Here is a 26,081-nt window from a genome sequence, read left to right on the forward strand (position 1 = left end):
TACCCATACCCCAGAACCCATCCCCCCCATCATGAGAGAAAGGTGATGGAACATTCCCCCATCCCTACCCGGGTGCCTCTCCTTGTAGACTTCTTCTAAATGGCAAAGCAGGACACTGGATCAAACGCACTAATGGTTCTTTAGGGTAGTGAGATTATGAATTAGTCCTCTTTTCCCTTCTTTTTTATATTTTCAATATCTTACAAAGCGTCTACAATGAGCAAATTAACTAGAAAAAAATTTTTAATTAAAAAACAAAAATAAGCTTTGGTCACATAACCAAACATGAATCTAAGACCTGTCTTTACCAAGTGGAACTCGGAGGACACTTGATCCCTTAATGGGGCTGAAGTCAATTACGCTCATGCTCCATGCTCTTTCACAGAGTGGCTTATCTCAGTATCAAGAGTGGCTGCCCTCTCTTGTTCAAGCCCATCTCTGCATATTCACAAGTTAAAAGGTCCTCCGTGCCTCTTTTTCAAGCTACCCCCCAACAAAGACCCATGGATTGAAGCTTTTCACTGAATTAAGAATTTCTTCCCCATGAAAAGGACACAGATGAGGGAAACATAAACAGAGCTCCCAATTTGCATATTTATTAGGTCTAAAATAATCATTTCATCCTCCAAATGCATGGGTTTCAATGCTTGCTCAGTGTAGTATGAGCTTTCAATCCCCATCCTTGTAATGCCACAGCTAATGGGTGTGAGCTGTATGATAATATGCCTGAGGTTTCTGCGGTACCTTGCAGCTGTGCCTTGCTCCAGATCCACGTGGGCTATAAAAGTATGCCAGCTTCTGTGCCTACCACTGGCCTCTCTTACATGAAGCTGCCCCAGGGTGTGTAATAGTTTGGGTCTGGGATCCAAAATCCAGCTGGAGCCTCAGCAAGATCGAATAAGCAGAGGTAAACAATTCATGGAAATCTGGAGAGGAGGCCAGGGTAATGGCTTTGTTGGGTGAACAGTGCAGAGGGGCCATCAGGATGTATTTAGATCTTTGTTTCTTTGTTTTTATGAACTCCAATTGACACTGGGCTCCTGAGGCATGACCAATACCAACCCAAAAAGGAGAAAACTGAAGAGCCCACAATCCTGTATAATGAATGTAGTTACTGGCTGAGCTGCTCTATATAGTTTGGGGTAGCAGAGAAGGACTTGCCCCCACTACTGTGGTACATGGCAAAGATGTGTCCATGTTTGGAAATCTTTGCAGAGTTTTATTTTAAAGCTCAAATTTAAATTTAAGTCATGTATATGTATCACACCCTGCTGGCTTTGTCTTAGAGATTTATCAGAACCCACTGAAATGACCGGTTGCAGAATGAAGTTTGTGGACAGAGGTAATGCATATGAAAGTACCTTGCACAAAGCCTGACAGATAGCAAATATAATAAAGGTTGGTTTAATAGAATAGTTAAATCCCAGCTATAGAGCTCGGAAGAGGGGTTTCTGGTGAAACAAAGCTGTAGAAGGAGATTTTCAACATCTATCACAGGGAGGGGACTAGCAAAAGAGGTACTTCCTGCAGAGTCTAATACCCAAAGTCCCTCTAATTTGAGGTTCTCTCTGCCACCCCAAATGCAAATTTCCCCGAATAAATTACACTAAGCCTACACAGTTATTGGCATGTCAACATTAGTGAGTCTACACTGCCTGTGCCATGCCCCTCCCCCACTTTTCTACCCTGCCCTCCAACTCCCCTGCCAAAAGCTTATTTTATTAAGGAGAAAGAGAATACAAGAGTACCAGCTTCCTAAATGTGGGGATCAAGATGTTATCAATAAGGGAAAGATTGGGGTTTGCCTGATGGGTGGCTTGAGCCAGATGCCTTGAGGAGTCCAGGAGAAGGGGCCTCCAATGTACAGGGCAGGTGTTACTCATCCCAGGACTCTCCTGTCATCTCCATAGATCTCCTAAAGATCCCTCAAGATTAGGCTTCCTCTAGGGAGAGTAGTCACAGTGGCTGTGCCTTGAGCCTGATTCTGCCTCCCTGACCCTAAGCACATCCCAGCTCATCCTCTTCCTGCCTCTCTAACAGGACCCTCCCTGACACCCCCTCCCCAACGACACACACACATGGGAGCCACATAGTTCACCATGCATGCTCCATCTGTGGGCCCCTCTTTGCCTAAAGAGAAGAAAAGGAGGAGAAAGGGGAAAAGAAGGAGAAGGAAGAGGAGGAGGAGGAAGAAGAAAAAGAAGAGGGAAACAAAAAATGAAGAGCAGAGAATCCTTTCACTTACTTAAAAAATTGGAGTGCTGCCAGTCTGAACCCCATGAATTATTCCTGCTGAGCAAGAGGTCTGAAAACACCAGAGCATCCTATGTGACGGCAAATCAGGGCTGATGGATTTAGAAGCTAATTTCATTCTAGTAACCGGCATCCTTTAAGACTTTATTGACAGTACCTGAGCTTTCCACTTAGCAGCATCCTATTCTTAGGATGGGCTGATCTCAGCTGATCATTCTAAGCATTTTTTATGCCTTGCCTTATGGAACAAAAGAGCCTAAAGCCGGGCCCCTAAGTGGCCTCCATCCACTGACGAACCTTCATCTTGCCTTGGGTGGGCCAAAGTAAGAGACTCATTTCAAGCAGATGTCTACTTAATGGTCTGGAAAAGAGTTGCAATGTTTTTAAAAATAAAAGGGAAAGAGAGAACTAAAAGAAAAGAACTCACACCCACAAAACATCAAAAACTTTCTTCGATCAAGATATCTTCCCTTGCTGCTTTCCTGCCATATAGCATAAACCCATTTCATTCTTTCCATCATGTTAATAGCTTCCTGTCCTCTTGTCTCTGGTGTTTGCACAAGACTCTGGGGGGAATTAAATACAAGTAGTATGGAAGAGAAAAAATATGGATACATTATTTATAATTTACTGTCGCCTAAAATTTCATTCAAGGTCTACTTGTCTTTCAGAGACATGAATATAAATGAGGAAACAAATATTCCCCGTAGAGCAACAGAGACTTGGTGAAATGATCTTCTGAGAGGCAGATTTCATTGTCTCCTTTAATACTATAAGAAGCAAACAAGACGCTCACTAAAGCTTGTCCTCAGAGACAGTGAACACTATAAAATACTTTGTCTTGACCTTGAGGTTAAGCGAAGACAACCGTTTGTGGAGGTGCCCAGAGATGAGTAATGAGAAGTTTTCTTTATTGCCTTTGCTCCAGTCCTGTCCCACATCCAGGCTGAGCTGCTCTCTGGGGCTCTTCACAATAACTCTGGGAGTCTACTCTAACGTAAACTTCAGTTTTTGAAGCTGTAACGATTAATAAAGATTGGCAAATCCTGGGTCCTGAGACAATAGATAGCAGGTCATGCAAATCCACCTAATTATCAGTTGGGAATTCCAATGACCACTGTCCACTGCTTTCTACTCACTCCTATACACCACATTTCCCCCTTCATCAAAGTAGGGAATGAAGGGGTTCTCTCTACTCCACTACTTAGAAACAGCTGGACTGCTAGCTTCATTGAAATAAGCAAACCCTTCGAAGGACAGGTCCACTTTCTCCTTTCTTTGACACTCGACCATGTGGAAGGAGGCAGGGCACTAATCACCTCATTTGAACGAAACATTCCCATCCATGTCCAACAAGGATGGATGGGTGGGTATAAGAGGAGACTTCTGAACTAACCATACTGCTCAGTTTATCTCACATCGCCAATGTCAATCTCCAACAAGGTCCCTCTCTGTACTTATTTATTTCCTCCTACTCTCATCTCTTCTTCTGCCTTCTACATGCAACCATTCTGAGGTACTGAATCTGTGCCCTCTTATTTACATGTGTTTTTGAAAAATGTGTTCTTGAAAATTTTTTTAGTAGAAATATTTTAAATAGATGTAAATGGTATTGGATTACATAACTCATCCCGTTCTCCTATTTTCTACTCAGCACTGTTTTTAAGATCCATTCATGTTGTAAGTGCATCTAATCTTTTGCTTCCAACTGTTGCAAAATGCCGCATGCTGTTCACCCATCACATTTTACCCCTCCATTCTTCCAAGATGGACATCAGAGAGTCCCCAACCTACCACACCATAAAATGTACTGCAGAGAATACTTTGTATTTGTCCACTTATGAATCAGTGAGGCAATACCTTTGGGATATATAACCAGAAGAGGAATGACTGGGTTATGGGTATGTGTTTACATAGTTTAACTGAGTATTGCTCTTTGGGATGGCTATTCCATTCTACACTCCCTACAACACTGCAGGAAGGCTCCTGTTTCCTAATGCCATGCACCATTCCTAATGACCTGACATGATACAGCTTTGTAACTTTTGACACTCTAATAGGCATAATCGATATTTCATTTTCTAGATGAATTTCTTTAATGACAAATTTGAGTTCAAACATCTTGTCTATGCTTGTTAGCCTTTCAGGTTGCCTTTTTCTGTAAATTGTCTGTTCATATAGTCTATCTTTCCACCAGACTTCCTGTGCTAAATAAGTACTAGCTATCATTATTTGAGCTTTTGAAGTCTTTATGTCTTTCCCCTCCCATGGGACACAAAGATACTCTTCTATATGTACTTTATTAACTTTCTGGATTTTTAAATATTTAGTCTATTTTGTATGCGGTATTAAGTTAGGATGTAGTTTTCTTTTTCTTTATATGGTGAGCCAATTTCCTCAACATTTACTAAAGAATCCATCTATTCTCCCTAGATTTGTGGTGCTTTACTGTATATTAAGTTCCCATATGTACCTGGATCTATTTCCCAACTCTGAACTCCATATTCTAGTCCATGGTCTATTTATCTATTCTTTTGCCAACACTATATTGTGTTTTCATATCTATTACTTAATATCTTAATATTAATATCTCCATAACTTTTCTTTTTCAAAGTCTACTTAGCTCTTTGGTGACCTTCATTTTTCCATATGCATCTCAGAACAAGTTTATCAAGTTTCCCAAAGGAAATCTCAACTTGAACTTAGACTGGAATTGCAATAAATGTATAAAGTAATTTGGGGAGAACTGACATCTTTAGAATACTAAGTTATCTCTTCTAAAAGTATACAATGTATCTTCATTGAAATCATCTTTGTCTTCTTTCATAGGACTTTACATATTTCTCTATAACCCTTATGTTCTTGGTTAATTTCTAAACGTTTTATAATTTCTTATTGTTTGGTGACTTGTATTGAATTTAAAAATTATTTTCTAGTTGGTTATTGCTGATATGGAAAAATGCTGTGGATTTTTGTATATTGATCCCATACTCAATAATCTTGCTAAGGTCTTTCATGAATTCTAATTATCTATTATTTCTGTTAATATTTTACATAAATGTTTTATATCATTTACAAATAGTGATGGTTTTTTCTATATATTTCTAATCCTTATGCCTCTAATCTCTTTATCTTTCTTTCCTTGTCACATTACCTGGGACCTAGAACTTTGTTTAGCTAAACAGGGGTATTAGGTAACCTTGACGCATTCCTGTGCTTAAAGGGGATGTTTAGTTGCAGCTTCATGTTGCATACTTTTTGCTAAGTCTTTATTTTTAGACCTCCTTTTAATAGGGGAAAAAAGCTATTTAAGCTTATTCAAAATAAAATAAATATATAATTGGCTAATTTTAAATACACCAAGGTAATATTCACTTAGATTTGAAGTTTAAATTATATGTTCTCATTCATTTGGGGAATATAAATAATAGTGAAAGGGAATATAAGGGAAGGGGGAAGAAATGTGTGGGAAAATTCAGAAAGGGAGACAGAACGTAAAGACTGCTAGCTCTGGGAAACGAACTAGGGGTGGTAGAAGGGGAGGAGGGCGGGGGGTGGGAGTGAATGGGTGACGGGCACTGGGGGTTATTCTGTATGTTAGTAAATTGAACACCAATAAAAAATAAATTAAAAAAAAAAGATTTGAAGTTTAAAATATCTGTCACAGAATTTTCTTCTATTTGAAGCTAAAAGCTCTTGTGATAAACGTCGTTGCTAAACGTTATCCAATGACTTTTTTCTGCATCAGTTGAGTTAATTATGATTTTTATCTTTTATCTTAATAATGAGATGAAGTACACTGATAGATTCTTTGATACATTTCTTTACATTTCTCAGAGAAACTTCACCTGAATGTGATTTTTTTTTTTAATGCACTGCTGGGTTTGATTAGCTGAAATTTTGTTCAGCCTATTTACATCTACAATCATAAGAGAAAATGACCTATACATTTTTTCATTATATACGCCCTTACTGAGTTTTGAAATTCATGTTTCACTAGCTTCGTTTAAAAGAAAAAGCTGTACTGCTTTCATGCTTTTTGATGCTCTTTTTGGAATAACTTATGGCAGAACTCATCACTAAAACCACCTGGGCATATTTTGTTGTTGTTTTGGTTGTTTCTCTTTGTTTTAGGACTGTGAGGTGTTTGCTTTTACCTTATCTATCCAAGGTCTCAGTTTCTTATTGCACCAGTTGTGATGCTTTATAACCTTCTAGAAATATATTCGTTTCACCCAAGTCTTACATTTTAGTAGCATAAAAGTCTTCAAGAGATTTTACTTTGGGGACACCTGGGTGGCTCAGCAGTTGAGCATCTGCCTTTGGCTCAGGGCGTGATCCCAGAGTCCCGGGATCGAGTCCTGCATCGGGCTCCCTGCATGGAGCCTGCTTCTCCTCCCTCTTCCTATGTCTCTGCCTCTCTCTGTGTGTCTCTCATGAATAAATAAATAAAATCTTTTAAAAAAGAGATTTTACTTTTAATCTCTACTATATCTGCAGCTCTTTCCCTTTCTCATTGTAGTTTTGTCAGCTTCTCTCTTTATTTCTTAGTCTTATTAATATTTCCAAAGAACCAGCTTTTAGACTTAAGATCCATATTCCTGTTTATTGGTCCCTGTTGATTTCTTTAATAGATCAATAGACCTTCCTTGAAGCAATCCAGGTACTTGAGCATGTTCTCAAACCCCTCTGGACTCCTTGTCACTCCCTCTTTTCACCTTTCTCCATAGAAACCCTGTTTAGATTTGTGCTATGGGTTGTGATAAATAGGCTTTCTTTTTTTACTCTTCTTTTATGATAATCTCTTATTTAAGGCAAAAATGAGACATTTTAGTCAAGTATTTAGTCACCCTCTTACTTTTAAGATCTTTAGCATTTATCATTCCTCTGAATTGTGTGCTTACTCTAGATATTCCATAAAGGATTTTGTAAGATAAATCTCATGAAATTTCATATGCTTAGAGCATTTTGTAATCACACCCTCACATCAGAGGTATAAAATGCCAGCTTCAAGTATGTTTCCTTCCTTTTTCAAAATATTCCATTGCCTTTTTAGATGCAGTGTTGCCACTGAGAAGTCTGATGTCAGTCTGGTCCTTTTTCCCTCTGGAGGCCATCTGCTCTTTCTAGAAGCTTTTAGAATGTTTTTCTTTCCATTTTATAGTCTTCCACTTCACTATATGTTTGGGTTTTGTTTTTCTTTTTATCTTTGGTCTGACACTCTGAAAGCCCTTTACATCTAAGATGTTTTATCTTTAATTCTGAGATATTTATCTTCATTATTTCTTTAAACATTTCTTTCTGTTTTTATTTCACCTTTTTAGGACTCCTTTAGCTAGATGTTGGAATGTGTATTCGCTCCTCCAAATCTCTTAACTTTGCCTTTATGGTTTCTTTTCTTTACCTTTACTTTTAATCTGTTTAGAAAGTTCCTCAATCTGATTACCCAACTCATTTATTTGTTCAGCTGAATCTAAATCCCCCATTCATTCCATCCATTGTGCTCTTACCTTCAACTATTATATTGTTCATATATAATATTTTTACTAATTACTAATAATTTTTGTTCTTTTTTCATATTGTCAATATTCCTCCCTTACTTCCTTAAAGAAAGCTATCATGCTTAATTTAAATTTGGACCCTCTATTCTAGTAGTTCTGCATCAGGTGATGGGTGTCAGACTGCCTGTGGTCTTTCTTTCTGAGTAGTCTTACTCTCTAATGATGGATATTTTCACCAGTGGGCTCATGTTCCCTTGTAGTTCTCAGCTGCTGTGTCTGTTATGGGTACATTAGAGAGGAACCAAGTACATGTGAAGAGATAGGTGATGATTAGTTCATGACAATGTGGTAGAGAAGCAAAAAAAGAACCTCAAAGTTTTCTAACCTACACTTTCCCTTTTAATCCTGGCCTTATTGAATGAGGTGGAAATGTTTTCCTCCTCTTCTATTTTCTGGAAGCTATTGTGTAAAATTGGTGATGTTCCTTTTCTAAATGTTTGCTAGAATTAATAATGAAGCTAGCTGGGCCTGAAGATTCTTTTTATAAAGGTTTTAACTACAGATCCAATTTCTTCAATAGTTATATTATTCAGATTATCCATTCATTGTGGGTGACTTTTGGTAGTTGGTGATTTTCGAGAAAATGGTCCATTTCCTCTAATTTTTTACATTTATTTACATATAATTGTCTATACTATTTAGTAGGGTGGGGATGTGTGATCACTCTATAGGGAGGGCAGTGAATTTTGTCAATACCCTCTGCCATAGGTTGTAAGATGGCATTGTGAATGTTACAGAAGGACTTTATATGTCACTATACACAGGATTTGATTGGGCCATTTTTAATTGTATTGTCCCTAATACTTTCAGAAAATCTAATTTTAATTTCCCTTTTCATAATCATAGGGGTGGATATAGTGCTCACATGGTATGATATATTTAACAAATGCTGATTGAGCATCCACCGTGAGTCAAACACTGTTCTAAGTTCTGAGGATAAAGGGATGAACAAGGTGAGCCAGATGCCTATCTTTCTTAAACTTACATCCAAGGGAATGAGGCATTTGGGAATAGACAAAGGAAGGAAGTAGGGTAATTTTAAGTAGTGATAATATTAAAAAATAAACATTAATGGAATAGGGACAGATATGAAGAGCTAAGTTCTAGGACAGTTCATACGGGAGGAAGCATTTTCTGAGTGTCCCCTCCTTCCCTCCTTCCCCTATCATAGACTCTGACCTTAACTAGGATGGTCAGGAAAGGCCTCTCTTTGAGCTGAGATATTTGAGCCAGGACTCAAATGATAAAAGTGAATTACACAAAGAGCATTCCAGACATAGTAAGAATAGTTACTATACCCCAAAGGAAGAAAAAGTTTGACATATTCAGCAGATTGGAAGAAAACCAGGAAGAGAGAGTGGGAAATATAAGGCAGAATAAGAGAAGAGCATGCAGGGATTTGTAGGCCAAGATAAGGATTTTGGATTTTCTTCTAATTGCAAGAAGCCATTGCAATTGGAACGATTGCATTGAAGCTACTGGAGATTTTTTGGCAAGGGAGAGATAGAGTGAGACAGAATCACAACTACATTACATTAAAAAAATGGACAATGGATATAAGTAAGTTCAGAATGTCAGGAAAAGACCAGGCAGGAAGCATTACCATGACCCAGGCCCTCTCCTTGCCATGTCCAATCAAGAGCCACAGAGAAGGGTTAGGCTGACAGCTGACAGTCTGTGATCAACTAATCTGCCATGGAACTGAGTCTCCTGATATAAATGAATCCAAGAAATAAGGCAAATTATGTCAGAACATTTCTCTATCAGAGTGCCTTCAGCTGATTTTTGAAAGGGAAAGTCAGAAGCTTATTGCATTTGCCCATGGTGGGCAGAAGGCAGGTGGTCTGCAGAGCTTGAGAAACTTCCTCAGTAATCCTTCAAACAAAGGTATCCAAGTTGTCTATTATTCAGTTGCTTCTCCATTTTTATTACATCCTTACAAGCTTTTGTCACCTCTCCTCCCAGATTCCCTCCTGAATGGGTCTTACCTCCAATCCTACCCCCATCTAATTCATTCTCCACCCCACAGTAAGAATAATCTTGCTAAAAATCTGAGCTTAAAGTCTGTCAATGATCTCTTCATTCTATTGCCTGCTTAAGAAAGTTCAACTCCTTAAGTGGCAATATCTAGTCCCTGCTTACCTCCCTGAGGCTCTCCCTCATCCACTGAACCCAGCTTCTGGCTCACTCTGCAGTTTCCTAAATAGGCCATGCTTTTTGGGACACCCTTTTCCTACCAATTTGTGGCTAATTTTACATCAGTTCCTAAAATAAAAAATGCTTTCTGATTAGCACTTGCTAATCCTGCCCCATCCCAGGCTCCATCGCTCATCCCACCCTCTGTAGGCTCTGTCTAGTTTTCCTGAAATCAGGGCCACTTGACATTCCTGTGCCTAAGACACTTTGGTCTTCATAGACCCCTTCCTCCATAGAGATAATTACCGATTGTATTTATCATCATGTTGGCGTAAAGACAAATATATTCCTTTTTTATATTAAAACATTTCTTTGGCCTAAAAGTTTATCTTTAATTTTGATGTAAAGGATATTAAAACATGTTTGTGGACCTCTGAAAAAAAAAAAAAAGCCCCAACCTTTACTGCACACCCACTGCCATGTTTTGATAGCTCTCTATGTTTGTCTCTTTCCCAAAGCACTTAGAACTTGGGAGTATAATTGTCTGTTTCTCCCACCAAAGTGTGAACAACCTGAAAGATGGGATTGCATCCTTTTATTTTTTATATTTCTATCTCTTAGCCCAGTATTTAGAACCCAACAGATGCCCCCTATATGTTTGTTGAATGAATACATAAAAGAATAAACAAATAAATGAATTAGAAGATGCTATTAAAGAGGCTAAAGTGGTAGGTTTTCACAGCCCATATGGGCTGAAGAAGTAACTTTGCCCTGTCCATGACCTCAGACTGCCCTCCACGAACCTGCCAACTAGAAACACACTTTTGGGAAGAACAATTAAGTGCTGGTGACCAGAGGCAGTCACCTCTACTTCAGTGGAACAGCACACTTTCATCTACAGTTACATGGAGATCTGCTGAGGCTGTCCTCAAGAGACATGCTGGCATCATGGCTTTGGTCCTGATGCTAAGGTTGTTAAGAGTGGGCAATAGGCAGATGCTCTCCAAAACCATCAACTCTGACCATTTTAAAGACTGCATCCAAGAAACGCAAAACTAGTAAGGAATAAGGCAGGGACAGAAAAGTTTCTTCCTTTACTCCTAGCCAGCTGGGGGTTATCTGATTGTGCTGTGTGTCACGTAGCTCACTTCACCCCACTCAGCACTCAGCCTTCGGATGCCCAACACAAACCAATTTCTGAGCAATTCTTCCGGTGAGTGCCCCAGTCCTGTTGATCTCACAATTACATCCAGAAACACTTAACCATGAGACATTTCAGTGTACCAATCACTTGGCATTGCTTTCCTCTTAACTTGGTAATCACCACAGCTTGTGCTTTATAAAAAAAAAGGAAAGGCCTTTGTCAGGCCAGGCCCCAGTTATTATACCAAAGGAAATAAAAGCCTTCCAGTTTTGTTCTTGGTCCTAAAACTTCTGCCTTGGAAAGAATTATTAGAATGATCTCTATTAGGGTTATATTAGATGGCATGATCCAGAGAGCTAGAGATGCCTGAAATCTGTCATGATAATCTCCTAAGAATGTATGAAATCACAGTATATACACAAGGAACACAGAAAAGCAGGAATCAGTGTGTTCTTTATAATTAACTAAGCCAAGGTCTAAAAGCCCTCAAAACAGAATTTAATGGGAAAACAAGGCTTAAACTCAAGGATAAACAGGATCTCTTATTCCCTCTCTTTCCCATGGCACCCACGCTAAATCTTGGGACCAGCCCACCTAAGACATACCTACTGGGGGGCACATGGGTGGCTCCGTCAGTTAAGTGTCTGACTCTTGATTTCTGCTCAGGTCATAATCTTGGGGTCATGAGATCAAGCGTTGTGTCAGGCTCTGTGGTTAGGGGGGTGTCTGCTTAAGATTCTCTCTCTTCTCTCCCTCTGCCCCTCCCCCCATGCTCACTCATGGTCTCTCTCTCTTTCTGATAAATAGATAAATCTTTAAAAAAAACATACCTACTGGGAAAGATAGGAGAGGAAAGAGAGAAAGGGAAAGAAGAGAAGGAAAGAGGGGAGGGAGGGAGAGATAGAGAGACCAAGACATTCAGTCTAGTCACTAAAGCATAAGATCTAGGAAGAGAAAGCAAACCTCTAGGGGCATCGGGAGCATAGTGTAGCTTACCAATTCCACCTCTTGACTTCTATGAGAAGAGGAAAATGTACCAGAGAAAGAGTGGGGTTCAAATCCAAGCTACTCTTCAGATTCATCTGAGGAGATCTAATAAGACACCAATCCCCTGCCAACCACCCCCTCAACATTCTGTTCATCTGCCACAGAACCCCGGAATCTGAATTTTAATAAAGTCCCTGTGTGGGAACAGTTAGTGAGTCTCTGTCTCCTCTCATCTGGTGAAAAGGAATAATGATTTGATTAAGGACTAGTGCTGTCAGGCCAAACTCTGGCTATACTGAGGACCTAGAGAGGGGTGGAGAGGAGTGATTTTATTGTAGATGTGTCTTCTTCAAGTGCCCAGGATATTAAAATCCCAGTCACTGCTCCTGATATTCTGCTCAGGCAAAATGCTTGTGGATTGTCTTTCCATTAATGCCACAGACTAAATCAAATCTAGAAACAATTAAGTGGCCTTGCAATTTGTCAAAGGTAAGACAAGTGCACCCAGCAACTATGCGTCAGCCCTGAACGCATTTGGTAAGCATCTCCACCAACCAGCCCAGTGTGGGGGCCCAGCAGGATGAAAACACAGCCCTTCCTCTCTCACGGTACAGTCTGGGAGTTTCATCTCATACAAACTTTTGACACCACTTGAACCACCTTTTTTTTTTTTTACATTGATTTTATTCCCATTTTCTGATTAAAAACCATGAATCCCCTTTTTTTTGTCTGATATTCTTTCAGATATTTAATAATTTCCCCAGGCAAGTCATCTCAATTACTATATTTGTTTTTGGTAGGTCTACATTTAAGGCAACTAATGTGCTTGAACCTTTTTAAAGTCTCAATAACTTAATATTAAGTAATCTACATCATCAGGATGAAGAAACCTATAAAACATCATTTACTTACCATTCTGAAATTTGGTTTGGTTTCATATGGGTATTTATACAAGGTCATCATTTGAGGTTTGGAGGAAGACATTGGATATTGGCGGGGGCGGGGCGGGGGGGAATGGGAGTTCTGGCCCCTTTAAGGAGCTAAATTAATTAAGAAGAAAGGGGCTATTTAATGCATAAGGTAGGAGTGAGCTGAAGCCCAAGAATATTTTGTGCTGATCTTATAAAATGAGAAAATCAAGCAACAAGAGAAGAACGGAAAAAGGAAGGTAAACAGGTAGGTTGCTGCAGAGACCAAGTGGAGAAAGGCCTGGGATCCAGGACGTGATCACAGTGTCCCAAAAGTAACAGGGGAGAGAGGAAGGAGCTCACTTGCACCTGTCCCCTGAAACATAATTGTAACCTCTAGGAAGACATGAGATCAAGAACTCCATCAGGCTCTAGGATGTCCTGCAGATGAAAGCTTAGAGATTTTCTGCAGCTATTTCAGAAAATCAGTTTGGGGGATAAAGATATTCAACCTGAACATAGAACTTTTTGAGGTAACTTTAACCTTTGCAGTTTCAAATGCTTGTCAGATACAAAAAAGACATCAACTAATCCTTTACTGTATGGATAGATGTAGCTCCTGCAAACCGTATGCATGTTACATTCCTTGTTCAGTCAGGTGCAAGTGGCACTTAACTTGTGGTCTCACAACTTGAATTCAGGTGACTTGTGGAAGTTGTGCGATCTTGCTGAGTGCAGTTTCCTTGTTTGCAAAATAATAATCTGATCTGTAACAATCTGCCTTTCTCTCCAAGTTTCTTGCAAGAATTACATAAAACTAAAACACACCCTGCCCAAGTACAAGTTCTACAGGAACGTATTGTTACTCCCTGGTGCAACCACACCTGAAATAGGCAGTGCCCTTGTTCTAAGCTACCTTACGTGGGAGCAAGCCTTGACCATGGAATGGCAGCATGTTGGACAGTCCCGGTGCTTGGAGTTAACAGATCTACTGAACCCTGACGACCTCTTCCTAACACAGGATGCTTCACAGATGATCTGTGACAAGAACCCTAGATGATCAGGGTGTTCAGTGAGGATGTTACATCGCCTTCCCTGTGTGGCATTATGCTGGCCCCTTGGCTCTGATCCCCCTCTCCATCAGTGGACTCGATCTCCATCAGTGGCCCTCCGGCACACCTGTAGTGCACCAGTGCTACCACTAGGGGACACTGTAGTGACTGACACACGAGATCCCTACCCAGCCTCTTCAAAACTGATGCAGTTCAAGGATGTGAAACCACATCAACCGCATTTCATTGACCCTGAACATCATTATATCTACAGAGCACCCACACCGCTTTTCTTTACACGGCAAGCTCTGCCTTTTACTCGCTCTTTCCACTCCTGCAGTCCAGAAATTTCCTCCAGTGGGATCTCTGCTTCTTGGCTTGCCTGCTAAGCATTAAAATTTGCCCCGAAGCTAAGCTCTTCAAGACACATGATTTAAGCTTCTCTTTTAGCTAATTAGATATTGTTCTACAAATTGAGCTGTTCTCTCTGAAAGATGAGCAGCAATTTATTTCCCCTGCCCTTTCCTTAAACTTAAACTGAACTGTGTAAAACATGGCCATTTGATTGTTTAGTCCAATCAGGAAATTATTTTGTGCAAGGAGTAGAGATCCATCATCTTGCTAACTCTGAACTGGTTTAGGTATTCCTTCACGCTGCTGTGAGGATGACAGAAGGATTTTGCTTAATATCTGTCATCCTTTTGAAAGGGGGGCGCATACTGGGGCGCCTGGGTGGCTCAGTTGGTTGGGTATCCAACTCTGGATTTCAGTTCAGGTCATGATATTGGGATTGTGAAATCAAGTCCTGTGTTGGGCTCCACACTCAGCATGGAGTCTGCTTGAGATTCTCTCTCCCTCTCCCTCCGCTCCTTCCTGGTCATGCACACACTTTCTCTCCATAAATAAACAAAGAAACAAACAAACAAACAAGTAAATAAAGTATTTGAATAAATAAATAAATAAATAAATAAATAAATAAATAATAAATGTGGGCCCTACACTCATCTATTATGGCCCATGCATCTGTAATCATCATCTGAGTAACCCTACTAGCTGCATTTCACCAAGGGTGAAAGTGTGTTGGGGGATATTTTTACTAGGCCCATTTTACTGATAAGAAAACTGATACCCAGGGAAGTCAGTACATTTACCTAAAGCTAAGCAAATAGGTAAGAGAAGGAGCCAGACTGTGAGCCCAGATCTTTGGTCCTCAGATACTGTAAAACTGTATATTGTATGATAAATCCAGCATCAGAGATGGGGAATGTAGGACGATGCAAGGTTCCCAAGCACTGCTTGAGATCCAGTGAAGATTCCTTACAGCTCTTAATGAAGTACCACAAGGTTCTCTATAATCTTCCCCAATCCAAGGAGTCATTACACATAGTAGGACAATGGATCCTTTCTGGAATTGCCTCTTTTCCTATGCAGGGGGCCGAGTGTTTCCTCATCCTCAAGACTGTGCCCAGCATTTGATGAATGGAGACACTCTGAGTGGGGTTTACACCATTTTTCTCAATGGAGAGCTAAGCCGGAAGTTACAGGTGTACTGCGACATGACCACGGATGGGGGTGGATGGATTGTAAGTATATATGGCTATTCTCCATGCACACAAACATCCTTGGTGTCTCATCCATCTGGCTCAATGCTTATGGATCCAAATCTCACCTTCCTCTGGCCAGTCCTCCTCCATCCCCTATCTGTCCATGTTTGGGCTCTTCATTGCTTCTGGGCCTTTGTTCAGCAACCCAGTCAAAGATGTGGCCAAGCACTGTAAGGATTAAGCATATGGAGGCAGCAGTGGCCTGGCCCAATGAAGGGGCCCCTTTTGTTCCTTCTGCAAGAATAGTTAATGCAGCAGGCTGCCGGGGAAAGGGAGTAGTGGCTCAGAAAAGCTCAGGGGTCTTGCCTGCTGAAGGCTGCAGCAATCGTAAAGGAGTAGAGGGGGTGGATTCGCTGTAGGAGGGGGGTCCTCTACAGGAAGAAGTGAGCCTTAGTGGAGAGGTCTATGGGAGGACTGCATATGGGGGAGCAGATAAGGGGCAGAGCACGGATAGCCATCTCTAGTTACAAAGGCCACCTCTGCCCCCATCTTCCCTGGCCTCCTTGGTTCTTCCCCAGAGCTGCCACAGCCTTCAAGATGCACCAGTGGTCAGGGAAAGAGAGAAGACTCTCCTTCCACGTCTAATAGGGCAATACCAAGAGAAGAGAAAGGACAGCTTCACAATGGCCCCACTGAGCAGTGCAGCCCACTATGCGTACAGGAAAGTTCCCACAACTTGACCCTAAAGCAGCCCAGCATTAGCTGAGTCCCTCCATGCATGCAGCCCCACTGCCCTCCTGTGGATCCCCCTCTGGCACTCCTAACACACAGCACTGGATTTTTTTCTTGGTGCAAAATGGATAGATTTTTAATGGAGTTAAATGGTGGCTGTGCTCATAAGCTACTCTTGGGAGACATTTTCTTTTATGTTTCTGACATATTTGTGCCCCCTTCTTAAAGCATAATTGGAAATTGAAGCCAAGGCTGATGCATTGGAGGTTAGATGAAATTAGCACCTAAACAGCTCGGAAAGCGAATGATATGTAGTTGCTTTGCCTGCAATAGGATGATGACAGTTACTAGCTGATTTTGAAGTTAGTCCTGTGCTTTTGGTGAGAAATGCTTTCTATTGCACTCTGTGCTACAAAAAAGATTATTTGAGAGTCTAGCCGATTTCCCCTTGACTATTTGGGGGCTTGATACGTATCCTGGATCCTTCCTACATTGCAGGGGTGCATATTAGTGTCAACATCGCACCCTGGCCTATTCATCAGGAATGATGCACTTCAAGAGAAGAGCTCTGAGCATCTCCTATGAAAACGGCCGTGTGGATACCGGGCTCTGTACTGCAATGTTCCTTATCTGAGCATCTTTGTCATGGCAGATAGAAAACTCGGTTACAGCGGTTTTACTCATGAGATTTTATTTTCTTTAGCATCACTTTATTTCTGCTCCTTTCTCCCTCACAGGTGTTCCAGAGACGACAGAATGGCCAAACTGACTTTTTCCGGAAATGGGCTGAGTACCGTGTTGGCTTCGGGAACCTGGAGGATGAGTTTTGGCTGGGTAATCCTCCTTTGTGCTTCCCCTTGGAACCCCGCTCTGGCTTTTTGTCCATCTCTCTCCTTTCTGTGTCCATCGGGGATGATCAGAAACACCGAGTCTGTTGAGAACTTGACAGCTCGTGAATTGCTTTCAGTACCTCTTGCTCTGTTTGGCTCCACTATTGATCTGTTTTTATCTTCTTGTGGTGTTTTCCTCTTTGCTCTGTCTCTTCTCATCCTCATTAATAGTCTCTTATGCTGATGGGTCTTGACAGAGGAAGTGAGCTGCCTGGTGGGGGCTGGGAGGGGGGTGCAGGCCACAGCCAGCTGGCCTGTCACTTCTCAGAAACCGAGGACCCCCAGCCAGCCTGCAGCTCAGGAGAGAAAGGAGGCAGTGACCCTGCCCCAGCTCCCTGGAGGAATGTTGTTACCTGACTTGACAAGGGAAGAGAAAAATGAAAACAGCCTTGGAGGTGTCCTGCTATCTCCTAGAGGTCTGACACAAGCAGGAGGTACACACTGAGAACTGAACTGGGGTGAGAAGGTGAATACACACCCCGCCCAGGCAGGTGGCAGAGGTGCCAATCCTGGAAAGCAGTATATAGATTACCTGCGTCTCCCTCTTGGTTAGATTTCCATATAGGGAGGCAGGAGGACAGGTGAATAACCGGGTTCCGTTTTTGTGGTCTCCTCTCTATGTCCCTGTCACCATGTCACCTGGGCCTCACTGTCTTTCTGCTGGATGCTCACACGACAGCTCCCTATCTGATCTCTCGGCCTCCAGGACTGCTCCATTGTCCACATGGCCATCTTCCTCACACCCAAAATCTGAGCAGTGGTTAACCTCATTTGTAAACCCTTTCAGTGACTCCTAATCACCACCAGGTGAAAGCCGAACACCTTAGCAGAGCTCCAAGGCCCTCTCTAATCTACCTCTGGAGCCTGCTCCCCACCACCAAGTACCTCATTCCTCTCACCCCACCCCCATACACACACCAACACCAAACTCCAAACATTCAGAATCACTGATGCTTCCGCTGCAAAGAATACCTACCAGCCCACCATCTCCCTGTCCTGTACACCTGGGTGCCCATCTGTGGATATTCAAAGACCCAACTAAACTCCTCTTCCTCCATAGAACCTATCCTGCCCAATGTTCTCACCCTTTGCCTGTGGGAGAAATGGCACAGCATCCATTTTTCTCTCTGTCTCTCTTGACTATACTATGTAAACTTCTTTCAGGAGTGGGACCATATTTTAGTCATCTTCTAATCCCATTGCCTGTTATAGTGCCTGAGATGGTAGGTACTCAAAGTGTAGGCACCAGTCAATGTTAAGAATCTATTGAGTATCTATTAGGTGCCCAGATCTGCTTTGGCTGACATAGGTAATAAAACTGCAGTGTAAGAACATTGAGAGACAATATGAATAGGAAGTACTTTTACCTTCTAGGAGTTTGCATACAGCTTGAGAGACAAGTACAGTGTGCACAAACCGGCAGACAGGGCTTGTCCCCAGACCTCAGCCACGATGCACCGCTACCATGATTTTTCCATTATCTGTGAAGTTAGCTAAACTACCGTGCACTTAAATTTTCTCTATATCACTTGCTTTATTTAATTAAATCTACTGTTTTGTGAAAGAAACTTTATAGCATTTCCCAAAACGGAAACCTAATTATTTTGTGCCAAAACAAAAGGGAGCCTTAAAAATTAATACAATGAAGAGGAAAAAATATTCATACTAATAAATGATAGGTATTTTTAAAAGACTTTATTTATTTATTTATTCATGAGACACGCAGAGAGAGGCAGAGATATAGGCAGAGGGAAAAGCAGGCTCCCTGTGGTGAGCCTGTTGCAGAACTCAATCCCAGGACCCGGGGATCATGACCTGAGCCAAGGGCAGACGCTCAACCACTGAGCCACCCAGGCATCCCAAACAACAGTTAAATCCGGGGGCTCCAAGCTTGATGTTGCTGTAGGTGGTACAAATGAAAGTTAGCAAGTGTTGGGTGTTCACCACAAAGTACTAGAACCAAGCTGAGACGGGGAGTCAGGGTTAGGATGCAAGTTAAGATTTCTCCTTCAACTATTAAGAAGGAGAATTTGGAGAACACCTTTCTCCCAATATGTTTAAGGTTTGTTAGTCCTTATTCCCAAAATATTTCTCAGATCATGAGAGATGCCACCCCACACTGAGAAACACTGGACCAATCTATGAACTACCAATGAAAAGGCACAGATACTCAGAGAGGGGAGAGGTCAGCTTTGGAGGAGGCACTGGGCAATGAGTCAGGAGAATGCAGGAGGGAAGGGGACAGGAAAAGAGGGAAGGCGGGGATTGTTCTGACATGTGTAAATGGTCTGGTAAAGAAACCATCCAACCAGAGGAAAGGTGCAGGTCAGGGAAATAAGAAAATGAGGGTGGGTGGGTTGAATGAAGGCACATTGTGGTACCTAAGGCCAGGAAAAGAAGTCTTGATATAATGTCATAGGTAATGGGGAGCCAGTGAGGACTCTTAAACAGAGGCATGGCCTGGTCATCTGTAGTAGGGCAGCAATACTCAGGTTGAGGGTAACTATGACCCATGGTTTGTATCCTAACTTGGGTTCCCCAGAAGCAGAGCCAGAAACAAGGATTCTTGTTCAAGAGATTTATTCAGGGAGTGTTCTCAGGAGCAGGGGAATGGAGGAAGCTAGATAGAGCAAAGAAAAATGTGCAAAAATGTGGTTTTGGTAAGAGATGATCTTCAGTACGATCCTCAGAGAAACTCTGGAGCATGAACTGCTCCTCAGAGTTGGTTCCCACCAGGGCAGGGGGCTGGCCTTTTGTACTCCCTATACCAGGCATTAATAAAGAAAGGTCTGCTTCAAGGCACAGGGGAAGAAGGTAGCTTCCAAGGGGAAGTGGCTCCTATTTAGTCAAGGGCAATTATCTAGGAAGAAGGCAGCCGTGAGCTGTTAGCAGCCAACACATGTAGCTGCTGGGGCATATGCCCACCATCTATTACGGGCATCTGGCCAGGCACCCTCAGGATTCACTACATCCACACAAGCACAAATCTAGGGTAGGTTTTGGGTCAGCAACCCAGCAAACAGCAAACAGCCTTCAATTTATAATCAATGTGAAGCTTTAAATCTCAAACAGGATAGGGAAACAGAAAGACCCAGGTGGTCCTTAGCTAATAACATTACTTCTTTTCCACAAAGAGATTAGCCTAAGTAATCTCTAAATTCCCTTTCATCTGCACGATTCTTTTATTCTCATCATGGGGTACTCTGATAGATATCAGGTATGACAGCAAAGCAAGAGGACCTCGGTTCAGTAGGCAGATAGAAATCGGGAGGAGATCAGAGATCACCAGCAAGGCAAGGTGAGTGGTTCAAAGTCTGGACAGGTAGGTCAAAATCAGAAAGTCCCGGAGTACAGCCAGCCGGGGCAAGCGGACAACGGAACAGATAGGAGAAAACATCACCGAGGAGGTGGGCTCACAGAGGTTTGCACCTTATGAGGATTTATTAGACCAAGGCCCTTGGAAGCTTAGAGCCCAAAGAGAAGCAGAGGGGTGAAAATAATCACCCAGAAGACCAGTGCAGAGGTGGCAATGCAAGCTGCAGCAGGTAGGTTAGACAAATGGCAACATCCCCTGACTTGGCTATAGGAACCCCAGGAAGGCTGGAGGCTGAGAAAGGGTGAGGCGGTGTAATGCAAGACGAACAGAAGACCCTTTGCAGCCTATCTGCAAACGGCGATGATGCCAGGATGCCTGGCTCTCCCGTGCTCCTAGCACCGGTCCTGAACTCCTCTGATCAGTGTTTCTACCTCTGGCCTCCTACCACCCACACCAAAGGCTGCATGCCCACGTAATGCCTCTTGTCATTTTCAGCCAACACCATGGTCCGGAGTGGAAGGTGGGAAGGGACAGGGCCAGGAATCCTGAGGTTCAAGGCTTGTCTATTCTTGAGTCAAGACTGGCTGTTAGGACCCCCGAGCTGACCTGCGGTAGAAACCCATCAGCAGACCAGGGCTTGTCTTTTTGCAGGAGGAATTTCTGAGTCTGGCAAGGTCTGTCTGATAAACGGCCTGAGACGGGCTGAGGGCAAAAGCAATCCGCCTCCCCTTCCTCCTCCATAACATCCAGGACTAGGCCACGGTCCCGCCTCCCTCCCATCTACCTGCATCCTCGGCTCTTCCCCACAGGGCTGGACAACATACACAGGATCACATCCCAGGGCCGCTACGAGCTGCGCGTGGACATGCGGGACGGCCAGGAGGCTGCCTTCGCCTACTACGACAAGTTCTCCGTGGAGGATGCTAGAAGCCTGTACAAGCTGCGTCTAGGAGGCTACAATGGCACTGCAGGTACCCTGGCCCCTGAGCAGACCCCTGGCCGGGGGCACCTGCAGTCTAGGTACCACCCTCTGCCACAGTCTAGGCCTGAGCTGCCCCGGGGAAGTGGCCGCGCCCACCCAGCAGGTGAATCCCCTGCCAGCCTCAGGGCGCGGGTGGAGGGCTGGGAACCACCGGCGCTGGTTCGGGCTGTCCCTTACCCACCCCGGTGACCCGAAACCAATTTCTCAGGATTTCAGTTTCCTCGTCTGAAAAAATCACGATAATGATGCCTGCCCCACTTCACAGAGTAGTCAGGACAAAAATGCAATCAATGCAATGAAAGTACTTTTAAAGTTCAAAAAAAAAAAAAAGTGCAGTGTGAGGGCAAAGGATTATTTTTCTTGTCTAGATTAATCAATATGGGCTCTTATCCAACGACAGCATAATCATCTACTGTCTGGCTAGAAATCTCCCCCTGCGATGACATCTAGGAAACCATCTTGCAACTAATGGAAATAAAGCAGACTCCTCCATACTCTGAGAGGACCCCTCCCCTCAGCAGTCAGAAAGCAACGCCTTGGTCAAAGGCAAGTCAGAGAGCTAGAATGACCCTCACTGGCCACATTTCTTCTCATTCCTCCACAAGAACCAGAAACATGGTCATGTTTCCTGTATAGATTTTTATGACATTTCTACTAAGTAGAACAACCATCTCTATAAGCTCTGTTGCATTAGTAGTTTTATCAGAATATAATATCCAGTCTGCTTCTTAGGCTTTGCCAATCTGTTTCCTGGGTTCTATTATAGCACTTTTCATAAAGCCTGTTTTGCCGAACATTCTACTGTTTGGTACATGGACTTATTGGTCCTTTCATTAACCCTAATTTTGGGGCTAAATGCTAATGTATAATTTTAGCAGCGTTTTTATGCTTTCTGGAATTAGGAAGATTATCATGGTGTTGCCCTTCGAATTACTGCATCTGTCCAAGTATTTCTCTTCCCAGCCAGGTATTCTTACTCTGTAAAAAGACACACTGTGTTATTGTTCAAATCGGAGATTATTCCCAACAGCAGTGGGTCAGATCTGCCCGGAGTGCCCTCAACGAAAGTTCCAATTTACCACACTTTGGACATAAAAAGAGCCACTGAAATGGAGTATATTAAACAACATGTCAGACGAATCATTTTTTTTAAAAACCTGATACAATCCACTCCCTAAGATTGGAATTGTGCCTGTAGAAAAGCAGTTTTTATTCTTCCCACAGGAAGAAAAGCAAGCCTTGCCCCTTGCTACCATGTCCTACCTTCCTCCCCCTCCCACCTGCTCCAGGCTGCTTCTCTCTGCCCCCTATAGGTCCAACCACTATTGCCTTTACCACAGCTCCATCTTGCTCCCAGCCCAGTGGAGGGCAGGACTATGGGACTGCATCCTACTTTCATGTCTCATAGGCAAATGGAAATCCTATGAGCAAATTGGCCAGTCATTATAAATTAATTACAGTCTGATTCCTCCCTTGAAATGTTCAGTTCATCTTCCTCAGAAAGTGAAAACCTGGGCTTACGTAGGTTGCTCCTTCCTCTGGGCAGCTCTACCCAATGGTTACTTTTTCTAGACAAGAAGGTCTCCAGTGGGGAAGAGCCCATCCTTTCTTTCCGACATTTAGCATCACCCAATTCCTCTGGCTTTTATCTTAACTTCTTAGGCCAATGAATGCCCAGTAAGGTGGAAATGAGTACCATTTGGCCTTAATGGTAACAATCCATCCCATGGCCTCTAAATCAAGTTCAGTCCTTTCTCCTGTCCCCATTTCTCAAGGCTACAAATATCTAAGTCTCTAATCAGGACTCTAACTGGATTAGAACTGAAAACTCCAAATCAAGTTAGAAATAAGAGGTTGTTGAACAACCCTTAGAAGTTCATTGTACAAGTTACAGGGACTCAAAAGAAGCATAAGACTTGGCCTTGGCCTCTGTAAGAACTAAACAGGTATTTTTAAAAAGAACCACAAAAGAAATGGTACTCATTTCCACCTTACCGGGTATTCATTGGCCTTGGAAGGAGCAACATCTGGCTGGGATTCCAATGGTGAGGGAAGGCAAACCCTGGATGAGAAGTCATGAAAGGAGCAATTTTTGTGGAGGGAAGGCAGGCATGAAAGGCTTGGCTCCCTAAGGCAGGATGTGAGTTCAGAAGAAACAGAAAGAAGATTGGTGGAGTAGGGTGGAGCTAGACCCTGAAGGGCCTTGAAACCAAGGGAGCAGTCTTACTATGGTGAGCAGTGGGGAACCATGGTAGGTCCTGAGTCTTTTGGGTTTGAGGATACTAATGTGACAGCCATACACTGGATAAAGTAAATCTGAATGAAGAGCAGAGATCGGCTGGCAGATGCTGCGTTAATCCTGATAGGAGATAACAGGAGACTTGACTAATGTGAGGGATTAAGAGAAGGGTATAAATCTGAACGGTGGCTTGAGAGAGAAAAACCAAGACTTAGACAATGTACTGAATATGGATATGAGGCAGAAATGAGAAGGGAAGCCAGATTTTGGAAGGAGATAAAGACTAACACCAAGATATATCCAAGGCAGTAGCAGGCAACATCGGAATGGAAGCTGGAGAGAATTATTCCAGGGCAATTTGAGAGGAAATTCTAGAATACAGAAGGATAAGCGGAAGATGAGAAGATGTGAGATGGGTAGAGGTAACAGAGTCAAACTGATATAAAGAAAGTAACGGATTAATCCAAGAAGTTTTAAAGATAAAGGCTATGAATATTATTTAGGATTAGAGGAGGTAAAGATGCTATATATATATTAATATATATATATATTATATGAAAAAAATAAGAAATCTTTCCTGCCTTCTTCTGGATCTGAAAGAAATGGGAAAGAATGAGTGTCAGGTACTGGGATTAGCTCTCAATGGACACAAAACCGGAATCCTTGGAACCTGGGAAGAGAAGATGAAAAGGATGGGACAGAGACATGATATGTTGAGTTACAATCCAACTGACCTGAGGGGATCAGGTTTCCTCACAGAATAAAGTTCATCCCCTCACAGTTAAGCTGTGGTGGGAAGCAGTAGGGCCATTGAGTGGCCACCATGAATGTGGACTCATATACCACAGATGACCCAAAACTGTGGTCTCTCCTGGCTTAAAGTAACCTCAGAAGCATCTATAATAATGTTCATTCAATAACATGAGCTGACATGATTAGGATTTTCTCATGATGTTTTCTCCTATGGACAGGAACTCTAGCTTGCTGAGGTCCCTTTTTACATGTGGCATCAAGTTCTGAATGTGAGGTTTTGGGTGAGGGTTGACCAGGCCAAGTAAACCATGGAGAAGGCCAGGCCATAGATGCATGGTGGTAACCCAGATTGACTCAAGTTGCCATGTCTCATCACTGTCTCCTCTGGAAATAAAAGAATCATGAATGCTGGTGCCCAGTGCAGGCCCAGAGGCAACAGGTAGGGAAGGTAAGGTGGACTGAGTGGACAGAGCTCGGAGCAGAAGGTCAGAGGGATGAGGAAATGAGTTGCAGAGAGCAGTATCGAAGAGCTGACCCAGGGGATAAGGTGGAGTTAGAGTTCCATACAGTCTGGCTGAGGGAACAGGTGGAAATGGGAGAAGTAAATGGAAAGTTCCTTAAGTAGAGGGTAGGTTTGTTGGGAGTGGGCCAAACGTCCAGAGAATCCTGACAAAAGATTAACAAATCAGGCTGCTGCCACCACAGAGACCAAGATGGTCAGGACAGTGACCCTCCTTGCCCGGGTCTCAACGCCTTCCTCAAGGATGCCTGGACCAAAGAGCCGGTGCTGGTCGCACCCTTCACCATTGGGGGCCTCGCCGTGATTCTGCCCACCCTCAGTCCCTTCACCAAATATGCCACCATGATCAACCAGGCCACGCCCTACAACTATCCGAGATGATGGGAACATGCCCGATGTGCCCAGCCACCAGCAGGACCCCCAGGGCCCCAGCCTGGAGTGGCTGAAGAAATTATGAGTGGTGACATGGAGGCGGCCCCTCCCCTGTAGCCCATAAAATGCATAGAGTGGAAAAAAAAAAAAAGACTAACGAATCAGATGGCCTCACAGAAGCATCCCTTTTTTACAGGGGACTCTCTCAGCTATCATCAGGGGCGCCCTTTCTCCACAGAGGACAGAGACAATGATGTTGCTGTTACCAACTGCGCCATGTCTTACAAGGGGGCCTGGTGGTACAAGAACTGCCACCGGACCAACCTCAATGGGAAATATGGAGAGTCCAGGCACAGTCAGGTACGTGAAGCTCGCCACTGTTATGAATGACCCAGACCTATGGAACCCACCATCCCTTAGCTTTATGTGTTCAGTGCACAAGTGAGTCTTACATTTCCCTTTGTAAAAATAAAATACTAAGTCTTAAGAAAGGACTATCATGAGTAATGTAGGCCCTGGGATAAGGACAGGACAAAGCAGATGCCAGAGGAGGGAAAGAAAAGCATCTGGACTCAGGAGCTAGATAGAACTCACCCAGAGAAGCCCTTGACCACCAGTACATTCCATTTCCTCACCTAAACGATCCCATGGAGAGTTTATCAATTTTAGAGTCAGCTTCACAGGCTCAACTT

General features: G+C 42.9%; 1 protein-coding gene and 1 pseudogene across 1 annotated transcript in view; both read left to right on the forward strand.

Annotated features, from left to right (window-relative positions):
• Nucleotides 1-26,081, forward strand: part of TNR (tenascin R) — a 409,832-nt gene that overhangs the window by 374,704 nt on the left and 9,047 nt on the right. The window contains 4 exon segments of the mRNA XM_038542431.1: nt 15,473-15,624; nt 17,055-17,151; nt 21,333-21,494; nt 25,586-25,749. Of these exon segments, the coding sequence (XP_038398359.1) occupies nt 15,473-15,624; nt 17,055-17,151; nt 21,333-21,494; nt 25,586-25,749 (575 nt within the window).
• LOC102157044 lies at nt 25,000-25,474 on the forward strand (annotated as a pseudogene).

This window comes from Canis lupus, chromosome 7 (genome assembly GCF_011100685.1).
Source record: "Canis lupus familiaris isolate Mischka breed German Shepherd chromosome 7, alternate assembly UU_Cfam_GSD_1.0, whole genome shotgun sequence".
Taxonomy (NCBI): Eukaryota; Metazoa; Chordata; class Mammalia; order Carnivora; family Canidae; genus Canis; species Canis lupus.